General features: G+C 42.7%; 1 protein-coding gene across 2 annotated transcripts; it reads right to left on the minus strand.

Moving 5' to 3' along the window:
* Positions 1 to 115: 115 nt before the first annotated feature.
* Positions 116 to 13,357, minus strand: LOC119464401 (exonuclease 1). Of its 2 annotated transcripts, none has more exons than XM_037725349.2 (11): positions 12,783 to 13,357; positions 12,411 to 12,530; positions 12,173 to 12,296; positions 11,918 to 12,055; positions 11,021 to 11,236; positions 8,216 to 8,406; positions 7,052 to 7,148; positions 6,761 to 6,965; positions 5,171 to 5,318; positions 1,159 to 2,159; positions 116 to 317 (listed from the first exon to the last, which is right to left on the minus strand). In XM_037725349.2, exons 1-11 carry the CDS (start codon positions 12,941 to 12,943, stop codon positions 202 to 204), a joined length of 2,517 nt encoding a protein of 838 aa, XP_037581277.1. In that variant the 5' UTR covers positions 12,944 to 13,357; the 3' UTR covers positions 116 to 201. The 2 variants fall into 2 exon arrangements, with proteins under 2 accessions (XP_037581277.1, XP_049512209.1); XM_049656252.1 differs by having other exon boundaries at positions 1,147 to 2,159.
* Positions 13,358 to 13,379: the final 22 nt, after the last annotated feature.

Below are 13,379 nucleotides of genomic sequence, written 5' to 3' on the forward strand. Positions count from 1 at the left end.
AAAGACGAGCATGACAATATCTGTGAATTTATATAGTTTTGTACTTCTGCAAGCTTTTTTCCTTCATTACAAACAGAATGGGTTTCAAAAACACATGCAAATCAAAGCACTCGCACAACTTGCCGTGATGTTTAAAAGCTCACTTTATAGGTTCTCCCCAGTGAAAAGTCTATATCACATATACATTACAAAGTTTGTACTTTACATACAAGATTTCTTGAACTGGAACTTGGCAAGGCTTTCTAACAAACTTTGTTGTTTGGAGTCCTTCTTCATTACAGACTTTGAAAGACCAAGGCGCCGTTGCCTTGACAATGCTGCTGCGGCAAAAAAAAAAAAAAAAAACTATGATTAATGCATACAGGCATACAGCAAGTATAAAATTCAAACACCTTTGATGTGGGATATCACCACACAAGGTAATGCAGTGCCTTTCAATACAGGTTTTACCGGTGCAGTGTTAATTTATATTCACGCACTAATTTGAGCGCATCCTCTATACGTGTTTTCATTTCCCGATATATTGGCTGAAGTGGACAATATGGCTCATGCGGCACGTTGCAAACGAAGTGAAGTGCCTCACTAATCGGGAGATCGCGAGAGGCAGTGCGTGGGCACGATTCACAGCAGCTGCCGCAGACAGACCTCCGCTCTACGCAGCGCTTTGTTTCCATACAGACGGCACGCACTACTCTGGCGCCATCTAGTAGCCATCGTCGCTGCAGAGCCCGTCTTAAGCGGCACTGTGCTTTTCTTCTAACACTTTCACCATACCCTCCTCCGCTTTCCTCCTCGCGCTCTCTTCGCTATCGCCGTCTTTCAACGCCCGCTGCGCTACCCGTTCGCTCTTTCATCCTTCGCTGTGCTAGTTCGCTCGGTTACGCTGAGGGTGCCGGCGCTTGACGCAGGAACAGGCACCTAGGAGCTGCACTCTGCGCTCTAAAAAGCTCTAGACTGTCGCTATGATCATCACCAACCACCAAAACGTGCTCATATTATACTATAGCGCAGTGATTTAGCAAGCAGCAAAGTAACGAAACACAATCGACACAATGAAATAGAAGTAGTTTACAAGATGCACTTTTAGTGCTAAATATGAGTGCAGAACTAAATGTATCGGTAAAATGCTGTACAGTGAAATACAACATCGCAACTTGCCTTTCTTAGTGGGTTTAGGTGGTATTCGTGGCTTGACGACGAGGTGCTTGGGTGTCTCAAGGGGTCTTTTTACAATGACAGTGCCCGTAACCATTAAGTCATCATCATCACTCTCTTCAATCACTTCTGTTGCACTGGGATCCTGCTTGATTGTCGGTCTCGAAGGCCACGGTGACTCATCATCTTCCAGCGAGTTTGGGTAATCCAAGTCTTGTGACGAGTTCCCTTGCACTTCGGAGTAATTGCAGCTGGCTTTCAACCTGGGAATTGGAGACTCTTCACTTTCTTCCAGCTCATCTGCCATGGCAGCAGAGACCTGCCATCTTTCTGTTGAAGAAAATTCATCTTTTAGTTTTGATGATTCTCGAATACCCGGAGGCATTGGGTCTTCTTCATCTGATTCTGGAACTATAAGGTCATTTGTAGGAGGGCTTTCTGATGCTTTTGCGAAGGGGTTTTTGAACTTGGCAGAAGAAAAACTAGAGATTGGTGTCTGTGCAGATTGGTGTTTTTCTTCTAAAACCTCAAAAAATGACTTACGGCGCTGCACAGCTTGTGAGTCATCTGCATTCTTCAAAACTGAGCCATCATTAGATGTTGGTGACTTGCTGAAGCTGTTTTCAGGCAAACTTGAGACCTCTGGCTGGCTAAAGCTGTTACACCGTCTAGCACTGCCATCTCCTTCCAACATTTGAACACTTTTTTCATGTTCTCCAAGTGCCGGGCCAAGGACACATGAAGCTTTTTTGGTACTTTCTAACGCAGACATGCTCAGCCTCAGTCGCTTGAAGGGTGTTGACACTTGCTTCGAAACTGGTGTTGCTGCAGCATCCTGTGGTGCAAGCCTTGAACCCCATTGAAATTTCCCCTCTGACGCACTGTTCTGTGGGATTTTGCTCAAAGAAACTTGGCCAATGTCACAAACAGGCTTTGAAAGCTGTATTTGCCACTCTGTAAGCTTTTTCTTTGGTGAAACAGAAGCTGCTGGCGATGAGAAAAACCTGTAAATTGAAATAAAAATAACAGGTTTAAAAGCTATCATCTTGAGTAGTTTACTACCTAGCACTCTAATCTGTAGGAATGGTACATGAGAACCTCTTTCCAGTAAACCAGTTAGGCCCAAATGTATGTTAACCATGAGAGAAGCTTTTTACCTCGAGACGTAGTTACTGACGAGATTGACCAAATTCATTCAGCACTGAATGAAAGTTTAATTTACCTTTCAAGAAATGGCAGGAATTAGTGACATGCATCATTGTATTACTTTTAGAAGATGACCACTTTATCGAACTGTTGCTGTATTGGGCTAACACTTTCATGCATAAGAACTTAAGAAGGCTTCCTGCATTCGAAACACTGAACATCGTCACAAATTCAATGGTGAAAAAGCGTGTTTAATTAGATTGCCTGTGCAAACAGTGTTGCACATCCTTGAATTAACCTGAGCACTAGCAATTGCTCTAAAATGTACAGTTATGTGTGTACAGTAAAACCTCATTCATTCAGATTTCACGAAACCGAAAATAATGTGCGAATTAATCGACTGTTGAATTATCGAGGGTATCAAGAAAACAATAAGCAAATCCTTACTACGTTGACACTTTTATTTACTTAAAAATAAGCAAATCCCGTTTTTATTTTGCAGTGCAGAAGCTGCCATTCTCGTCATCTCGTGAAAGACTAGCGCTCGAAGTGGCAAAGGCCTCACGACTCCCTTCGCAATGCAGCCGCGGAGCATGCCTTCATGTGAGACGCGCAGAATTTTACTACTGCGGGCACATCCCAATTATTTTTTCGCCAGTGCACTGGTCACAAACAGATCGTCCGTCCATCACGATGTAGCTCGTGCTCTTCTTCCTCGACAGTTGTCACCATATTCATGACATTGTGCGTGCAGTCATATTGCACCAAGTCAAAATGCAACTACAGTGGAATCTCGATGATACGAATCTCACGGGGTCACGAAAAAAATTCGTATTAGCCGAAATTCGTATCATCGAAACACAATTAAAACTAGCTAAATTAAAGAGTCGAGAGGTGAACTCACTCAGGCACACATACGTAAAAAGCATTTACAGTATAGACCACTTATAACGTAATCGTTTATAGTGCAGAACTGGCTACAACGTGGCCTTTTCCGACTCCCGTTTACCCTCCCATAGAACTCCATGTATACGCATACCGCTTACAGTGCAGCCGCGCGAGACAAAATTGCGGCGTCCGCGGGAAAATCTCGCCGACAAGGGCGGTAGCGAGCACGAGGTGCGCCCACCAATGGGAGAGGACATCAACGAATGCGATGTGGAGGAGGAGCATGACGTGGAGCACGAGTCCAAGGGCGATAAAGTCGTCACTGCGCGCCGTATGCGCGAATGAAAGGACGCACGCCTTCACGGACAGCGAACGCACAGCGGAGAGCAATTTCGTTGCGCGAAAGGCCATGGAGGTATGGGGGGAGGGAGGGAGGGAGGGGGGGCGACGCTGCGCTGCGGCGCCAAATGCGTATCTTGCAACCGAGGAGCGCAAGGGTAACTGGCGACGCAATCTCACCATGCGAAAGAAGCAAAGCAGGAAGGTAGCGCGGGAGGGAGGGAGTAGGGGGGGGGGGGGGGGCTCCTACTCTGCCAGCAAATGCGTTCTTGTACTTTGCGCCTGTGCCGGCTGTCGGTGTTGTCGCGCGCACAGTATCTTGAAAGCGATCTCCACGCGGCTCTGACCTTTGTATGCGCTGTGCTTACGCCGCTCAGTTTCCGTTGATGCGATAGACCGCACGAACCTTTGCTTGCTGTGGCGGCCGTGCGTGGGGAAGCGCGGCCGCTGCAGTGAGCGAAGAGACAAAAAGAAAAGCACAAAAGCAACAAAAGCGCCACCGCTTCAAACTCTTCGCGCCAAGTCGCGGCTTCCACGCTGTCCGGTGTCGCGTCCGTGTGACCGCGCGCTGTTCTTTTTCGCGGCCGTCAGTGGGGCGGCGCTTATTCTATCAACCGACGCGGGTCGAAAATCGATTCGTAACAACCGTTCTCTAGCACGTTGCAAAGTATTGGGGCTCAGCCGGGACCTCAGAAAAATTCGTATTAGCCGTGATCGTATCATCGAGATTTCACTGTATAGTACTGTTTGCTGAAACCGCTGTGACCAAAACCAGGGTCACTTTCAGCGCAGTCATGGACGGTGACCACGTAGTTTTGAAAGCATGTGACCGACACACTCACCAAGTCAAAACGAAATTACTCTTGGCCAAAACCGCTGCAGATGAAACATAGGCCGCTATTGATGCGACCGTGCAGTTTTGAAGGCGCGCAGCTAACATGGCGTTAGGAGCGGCGGTAAATGCAAAAATCAATGCCACAGAACACCTATAATAGCAAGGGTATAGAGGCACAAAGCGTTCCTGTCGTTCATGTGCGATTTCCGCTGATGACTATGGTGATACAGACTCTGGTGATGCATTCAGTTGGACGCTAGTGCCGCTTTGCACAGCGTTTTCTTGGCGCATATTTGGGGCGGTCTGTGCTCGCCGTGCTTCAAGAGTTGTCTGAATTAACCGGCATGTGTACAAATATGTCCGAATTAATGAGAGTTTGAGTCCATTAAATAATGCAACACGCCTGCCGGGACCAGAGGATGAGTCTGAATTATCGGATTTTCCAAGTTAACGAGGATTGAATTAACAAGCTTTTGCTGTTTAACTAACACATCGACTTGAACTGTGAAATTAGATTTGATGACTAAAAACCGTAGTCACAGCCATGATAGCGTTGCTTGCCTTTTTGGACTCCAATTCGCCCAATAAGAAGTTAAATTCTTAACCTGCTGCAGCATGAATTTTTACTTATTTATTTAGCAAATGCTAATATTCATTCAGTAGCAGAAGAAAAATGTTGCTCCATATAACAAAAGGCAGTGCTCTATATAAAACAGAGTTCATATATAATTTTTATGAATGTCCAAGACACTGAGCATGGCTCTCAAACTATAAACAAGAAATGAATGAAAGGAAATCCACGTGTACCTGCTGCGAACCACTCGCTTAGGCGTCACTTCATTCTGGTTGTCGGGAGAGGTATCCATTGCTTTACTGTCATCTGATGGCCCATTGCTTCCCGACAAGTTTCCCTCCAGGTGTTGCCGGGGGCTTTCTTGCTTGTCATATTCTGCATCTGGAGCATGAAAAAGAAATTGCAGATCACTGTTGTTAAGCAGCGCAACAGAGAACAGATGAAGATTGAAGGATTAGTAAGCAGGACGACTTTGCCATTTTTTCTGTCGTGATGTTCATCTGCAATAGATGGAATTCAACATGGCCAACTCTCAGTTTGACTAAATTGCAGCTGAACAGATTTGTTGCATTAGCTGAAACAGCTGCATAAAAAAATTCTCAACTATATGCAAATCCAAGCAACTCGTAAAGCAAAACAATGAAGCTCTATAAGGGAGTTTTCACACCTTTCAGAAATCCCTTCCGCTGCCCGAAATTTACCCAAGACTTTGCAAACACTTCACTAGTATATCCAAGTTTACAACTTCTATACTCTCTGCATGCTGCTTTTCCTGTGCCAGCTCTACTTGTACAATGCCTGCAACTCCTAGATAGAAGCTGTGTCAGCACAAAAAATTCATTGTGGAATTCTGTACAGCTTCACTGTAAAAGAACAGGGAGAGAGGATAGCAAGAGGATAGAGTAAAAGGAGAACTATTTTCATATTTACAACAAAGCCAGCTAGCTAAAACAAAATAAAAAAATAAAATAATAAAGGTCGCATTGTAAAATTTGGTTTAGTAAACTGGCTTTAGTAAACCTAAGGAGCGTTTTATCAAAAGAATGTTTTAAATTGGTTCGTCATTGGAGGAACTAGAAGAAATTGAAGTTCCTATAACCATGCAGCCAGGAGGTCAAGTGTCCCTGTGAAAAAAGACACTACCTTTTGCCTCGAGTAGTGTCCGCAAGTGACATACCTTCCCTGCCTTCTCCCATGCCGGAGCTGAGGGACCACATTGGGTTTGCGGCACAAATGTGTGGCACATTTCCGGTGGCAGTGTTGTGCCTTCCACATTGGATGATTAACCAAAGTTAGTGCCATGGTCGGTGACGTTCAAAGTATATGTCTTGCGTAGAGGCAGCTGTGCGTGTTACCTTGACTCTCTCGCTTGAAACGCAGCTCCCTCGAGAAAAAGGCCATGCAGCTTCCTGTTTAAAATTTAGATCATTTTCCCACCATGCATATATTTCATACTTTGTAGACACGATCGCCACCACATGGAACACAAACACGTGTTTGTGTTCAACACAAAAACCTGGTGGAGGGCCTTTAAGTACACTTCCCAAGACTAATATATTTACTAATAAAAACACGAAGATGTGCTAAAAAATTACTAATAACTGAACTAATAAAAGTAAAGTCCAAGAGTCCTTGACTTCGAGACCTCCTTCTGTATATACTGCACACCTAAAATGCACTTGTACTATATGTAATAAATAAACTTAGTGATTCTAAGTTGCACTTAGTGGTTCTCTTTTGTGTCTTTTTAAATACGCACTGACAGTGTTTCCATTATTGCTCACTGGCTGCTTAACAACTCATAAGATGGGGAAACAGCTCACCAATGTTTTCCACTGAAGTCAGAGGCCTCGAGGGACGCTGTGGCAGTCTGGCTGGAGTCCTTGGAGTTTTAGGCTGCGCTAATCTTCGCTCAGAAACTTCGAATGCGCCCAGTCTTTTTGGAGTGTTGTCCTTTACTACTTCCTCATTCTTTGGCTTTACTTTCTGGTCCTGTTTGTTTCCCGAGGAAGCTCTCTCTCTCAGTATCTGAGCAAAGCAATGAATGAGACAAGGTTACCTTGAAAGACTCGACAAAAGAGACGGGAGCAAAAGTAAACAAGGAAGTTCTTTACCTTTCCGTCTTTTGGATAATAGCTGTCAATCTTCTGCCCAGTGTTGACATCGATATTCCCTACTGCTATGTCAAAAGCCTGCTCCCTTGGAAGCTGTCTTGTACAGGCAAGAGCAGTCAAGGGTTACATTTGAAAGCCATCTCAGGTGCAGGTCACACTTTTGAAAACACTCCCTGAGCAGTCGCATATGAAACCAGCAACCATAGTAGATCTGCGGATGCCAGTTTATCTTTAGTGGTGAAATTTTTTTAGATGAAAGAATGCTTTTCACTGAGAGAGCTGCTCAAACACAGGAACAGATTATGCATCTGATACAGCCATTCTAACAGTAATTTTATGTAATGTATCCTTTACAGAGTTTTAAATTGTCTTGCAGACTCCATGAGATAGTTACAACAGATACAAGTACATCTGCTATATGCACCTTTGTAGAGAGCACAGTGGGATCTGTCAAGTCTCAGGTGAAATGTTTGACTGGCCTAAGCCTAACTCATGTAATAGCTATTTATAACCTGTTGAAACCATTGGAAACAAGCAAAAGAAGAAAGCCTGCAGCAGAAGCTAGTTGAACTGTAAGCTCAAAGTGGGGAGCCTTGCAGCTATCAAGTTTAACTTAAGTTTCTTATATTACATATGTAACGAAGCAGGTCACATAGTGACGAAAGTGGCGACAAAAAAGGAAGTTTATGTTTCAGTCCCATGTGGGAGCTGAGGGCTCACATTTCTCCATTGTTTTTATCATGCCACATCCACGACTACATCAGTTTTTGACATTATTGCCAACTTCATTAAGTAACAACACAAATACTTAACATCTCTCATTTACAAATCTATTAACTTTTTCCAAGGTATTATGGGCTTATTTCCCTGCAGCAGTAATGCTTCAGTAATTGCAGGGGTTAAAAAGCATCTTGCAAAGCAATACTCTTATTAGTTCGATGTATTATATGCAAGTTGCAAAAACAAAGGCAGGTTTTTCAATTTGACACATCGACACTGAAGACACAATCATTGCTTTCTCTTGGTTAATATCTAAAGGAAACCGGCTTTTTTCCAGGGCAGTTGTTCTGTAGTCACAATAAACTTAGGTATTCTACTTCAAGAAGGCTCTGCATTATATGAAAGCTAAGAAGGAACTCAAAATAGCATTTCAGGAAAGGATACTGTCCGGCGTAGGTCATGTCTGCGGGGTCAACACTGGGGTCGTAAGGATTCAGTGGCACAAGCTCGTTCCGGATGGGACAGAACACAAGTTGATGGCGGAATGTGTTCTCAGCCTTAAGGAAATCTTCAATGTATTGACTGCTCACGCTGAGTGCCGGCATTTTAAGGTATGACGGCAGCTTGGGCAACGTCTGGAAGAAAGAAAAGATCATTTTCTTCACTGTGTGAATGTTTTCAAGAAGAGCCCTGCTTTTGTGCTCAAATCTATACAGTACAGTCCACTGTTAAGAGGAAGGTGAGCACCGCAGGAGCACCTATCCAAATGCATCGGAACAGAATTTGTTTTGCTCCACATCCAGTGCACTGAATTTGATTAGGTTTGCAGCATATAGAAGAAGTTCAAATATGCCGACCGTAGGAAGCAGATTACTTATTTAGGCCATTGTTTTCTTTAACTGCCAAAAATTGATAAATTTACAAGAACTGAAGCATCAAGTTTACAGCTCTGTAACAAAGGAATAAAAAATTATCACTATGTAACCTGAAACTATCGAGACATCTAAAGCGGAAGAAACTGATTCTAAAGTGCTCTAAAATATGCTATTACATCACGTAGGACATTTGCAAAACCCTTGTAAACACTGACAATCCCACGTAAGCTGCGAACTTGCAAATAACCTTTGTCTGCGGCACACACTCTAACAGACACAGTTTAAAAAACAAATATTTGCTTTTGGTGCAGTTATGAATGTGTAAACTCCGTGCTTCAATTTTCTTCAAGCTTACCATTTCTTTAGGATTTGTGCCAATCAGTAGGGTTAAGCGTTCTCTCTTAAAGGCAGCAAACTCCATTCAAATCGGTTCATATGGGTTGTCTCATGAGAGCATTTCTAAATGCTCTAACATGTGTTTGAGTAGGGAATATATCGGAGTTGGCCGCTGAGGTGGTACTGAACAAAATAAAACTTAAGAGTATTTTCAACCCTTGTGGAATAAAGTGGCTGATATGAAGCCTTAGACACTGTACCCATTGACGAAATAATATTTTGCAGGCAGTCATGCAAAATGTGATCACTGATCAGCATTGGAGTAGCTGTAAGGTGTTCCCTTTAGAAGTGGATCATACCGTACCGTCAAGCAAAAATGAAACACGGTCCCTGCAGTGCACTGCAAGTGGCACATGATTGCAGTCATTTTATTTTGTATTTCACACTACTGCAGGCAAGCTGCATTGCCCAAGAGGAGAGGTTGCTTAGCATACATCAGTAAAAAAATCTCAAACATTGGTACGCTAACACATTGGACAGCAGGCCTGGGTAGGCAATTCCGCTGTGCAAGATTGCTTAAAAATTAACTTAACTGAGGGTGGACACTCAGCCTCGTTGATACGACATACTTAGGAACAGTTAAGCACATAGATCAAGAGGGCGTGAAAGAAAAAGCAATGTCTTTCATGTCGTCATTTATGCACTTAATCGTTCCTAGAAAGAACGATTTCTGGACGGACATGCAAATTTCTCACATTCATAGTTCGACAATCTTTTTGACAGAAGAAACAAATACTTAGCATATTGCAGACCTATTTTGTTGTGATGGGACACACAGAAAAACTAACGGTGCCTTCGGTTGTCACAGGTACAGAGGTTCAAAGTGAAGCTTAATTAGGTTTATAGAGACCGACTACGTAGCTAAGTAGTTTGATAAAAGGGAATCTAGCTGCAAGTCATTGCAATAACTTTAATATAATGCACACCTCACAAAATAGCTGCATACTCTAGTACTGGGTGAAACAACATGCGATATGCCATGCATTTAACACTTGAAAGAGAATTCTTGACTTTTCTATGAAGAAGCATAGTTTTTTAAATGCCTATGCACATATACAGTAAATATATGGATCTCAGTTAGCTTACTATTAATTGGTAAACACCCACTGCAACAAAAGTTTTGATTTAGTTTCAATCTTAGTTTCAGATAATGTACATTAGAGCAGCGTCAGTGCAACATTTTACGTTCGTAATAAGAGTGGATGAATCACGAAAAGCTTGCAGAAAACATTTTTGTATAAAGAAAAAAAAAACTTCAAAAAAAGGAAGTCCAGAAAAAATCATGCCGTTACTGCGAGCTGGAAATGACGCAGCACTTATAACACTGAAAGCCGGAACAACCCGGCAAGACCTCCGAGATTGGGCGGTGCTCATGGCACATTGAAAATCTCGGAGGTAATGTGCTGGTATATTTGCATGAATCATATCCGCTAATCACCAGGAGCATACATCCTCTACTTAGATGCCTTAAGGGGTTAAACCCTTAACTGTTCAGGAATAACTCGACATCACGAGTGTCCTCTGGTGCCAATGACGAGTTAACTCGTGAATTTTTGGCAATTTTCACAAAAGATTTACAAAGAATTTACAAAATAAGTTAGAAAAAGATGCTGCAAAATATGCAGGTCCTGAAAAAAATTCCGCACTTCTACAATTTGTTTCAGAATTTGTCATAGCAGTTAAGGTGGTAAAGGCTGTTAATAAGAAAATTAATGAACAGCCCTGCAGCTTTGTCAGATAGCATGTACTACTTGTCTATAATCATTTTAGCCAAAGCTTAATTTTGGTGCAGTTAGCCTTTAAACCCAACCATTTGACAGAAGAATTGTTCTTGAATACTGCACTGTTAAAAACTAGACATGCATTTAACTATCCAGTATTTTTTTTTTTTTTTCATGGAAGAAGCTGCTCAATTATGCTGTGCTCTGTCAGACGTTGACTCAAGTGCATCAAACCATGTCCCCAGAGTACCACTTACAGCACGGAGGTCAGGATTAGAGATGAGCTTGAAAAACTTGCTGGCTTTTCCTAAGCCAATGCCTGGCAGGGAAGGGAGGTAGTCGCAACCAGAAAGGATGCACATCTGCCGAAACTTCTCATGAGTGAACCGGTCTGCAAGGTGTCCAAAACATTCACCTAGTCTCGACTTCTCATACAAGTTGCCAAAGCCGGCTCGGTCCATCTTGAACAGCACCTGGAAGAAGTAAAACATACAAATCTGCATGACACTCTGCTACTAACAGCAGATGCAATATTTCAAGAAAAATAAAGTGTCTGTTCTATTCTCTTCAGTCATGTGCTACATAATAAGTTGACATGACAAGGTGCTATATATCAAAGTGAGCAGAGTCGCTTCAATAAATAGGCGGTAGGAGGGAGTACAAGAGCAGATGAAAAACATAATTTTCTATAGCCTCAGGTAAACACTATATACCATGTTCTTAATTGTTGAATTTTTGAAGTCCTAGAGGAGGCTATTACAATGTTTGTACAGTAAGTCACATAAACTGCCAATTCAGTTTGCTCTAAAATGGCAATCACTTAGACCTTACTCCTAAGACTCAAAGATTTTCGAAGAAATTTCACATTCTCGTTTCTCCTTAATGTTTGGCATTTCCAAGCAATAAATGTCTGGAGTGTACTTCCTTTTTTGAACGCAGCACCATCAACATTTCCTCAACAAAAGAAGCTGGGAGAAAAATGTAGTGCTGTACTGTTAAGTGTCAAATTGCAGGGACCAGCAACAGGGTACTGCTTCTTGCCCAATAGTAGTGGGTAAGAACCATTGTTGGGAAATAAAACAAAATGGACAACTACGCTCTTTCACAGGTCGAAATTGATATTTGTGAAAACAAGTCTCTACTGCACTCCTTGCCTTTTCGCATCCAAAGAGGATAAGGTCAGAATCCTCAGTGATGACGACGTCCGCCAGTTTGCATTGTGTCAGGTAAGCAAGCTGTGCATCTGCCTCGTACGGCGCTACTATGTAGTCAATGCCTCTTCTTCTGCACTCCTGGAAGGGAACGCGCGTTATCAAAAAAATAATAATAATAATAAATAAAAAGAAAACGCGTATCTCGAAAGTTCTGTCCATCCGAATTAGATAAGAAAAATGACAGCTCATATGCACCTTGATCACTTCATGAGCCATGGCAGACGTAACGTCAACAGCTCTCTGGTAACATTCGCGTGCTTCCTGAATCTTTCCTTCAATGAGGAACTGCTTTGCTTTCTGTCGGTTGATTTCCCGCTGTCTGTAAAAGTATGGTGCATCAGTTGTTTTCGAGTGGATAAGAGACAAAGTACGCGTGACGGAAAGGACACAACAAGAAAGATATGAAAGAAATATAGAGTAAATTGTCACTCACTCCCTGCGCTTTTTCTCCGTCACTTTCTTCGATGGCAAGTGCCGTCCGTCGAAAACCAAAATCGGCCGGACGCCAGACTGGATAAGCAAGTCTGCCATCTTCATGCAGTAGTTCACGTATCTAAGTAGAGATTCAGTAAACAAACAGCGCTAATCACGTCCATAAACTTTTCTTCGAAATTAACGTAAACAGCACGCGTGGTCTCTGGCAATTACTTCTTCAATATAGAGAAAAAACAAACAAGCGACGGCATGCTGGGCTTTTTTGTAGCCCGGCGTCTGAGCATATAATCGCCGGCGTCTGTGATCTGCAAACGTAGTGACCACCAAATCCAGGAAGACAAATATCGCAATTTGAATTATAGGTACTCACGCATCGGTCTTTTCGCCCTTGACAAGCCTCTCGGCGCACGAAAATGCGCCTTTGTGAAGCCAGCAGTAAGTATCCACGGCTGCAGTTTTCCCACTAAATTCCTTCACGTTCGCCGGCCTCGTCGACTTTTGGACGAACGGCAACAAGCCTGTGATTCCCATGGTTTTGTTAGATGCCCAAGCGCGTTTTCCTATATCTATTTAAAATAATTCAGCTATTCTCAAAGCATTTGCTCAAGTAGTTATCAAAGCACATAGTGGCTGTTGCGGTGGTTTTAGTAGCTGTCAAAAGCGCGCTAAATTGCACGACCCAATTCGCGCGTTCTTTTTCCCGCACTTTCTTGTGACGTTAAGTGTGACGACACCAACGTCATTGAGATACTTTCAACGGCTTTTATTAGGTACAATCAATAAAGTAAGCTATTTAACGTGTGTGTTTTGTTGTGAAATTGGGTATATAGTCATAGTGTTTTTGAAAACACTAAAGTGCGTTTGCTTAAATTAGGCTAAAATTGGCGGCGATCGAGTCTCATATAACGGCGCCTGGCAACTTACACAATTGTTGTTTTTTTTTTGTTTTTGTTGTCCATGAAAAGGT

This window comes from Dermacentor silvarum, chromosome 9 (genome assembly GCF_013339745.2).
Source record: "Dermacentor silvarum isolate Dsil-2018 chromosome 9, BIME_Dsil_1.4, whole genome shotgun sequence".
In the NCBI taxonomy this organism is placed as follows: Eukaryota; Metazoa; Arthropoda; class Arachnida; order Ixodida; family Ixodidae; genus Dermacentor; species Dermacentor silvarum.

What these genes read in the sequence shown, in the direction of transcription:
- LOC119464401 (XM_049656252.1), bottom strand. Translation starts at nt 12,943, where the DNA reads ATGGGAATCACAGGCTTGTTGCCGTTCGTCCAAAAGTCGACGAGGCCG. An exon ending in ATTATCCAAAAGACGGAAAG is followed by an intron (nt 6,966 to 7,051) that starts GTAAAGAACTTC and finishes TGCTTTGCTCAG; the next exon opens with ATACTGAGAGAGAGAGCTTC. An exon ending in GACTTCAGTGGAAAACATTG is followed by an intron (nt 5,319 to 6,760) that starts GTGAGCTGTTTC and finishes TTCATGCTCCAG; the next exon opens with ATGCAGAATATGACAAGCAA.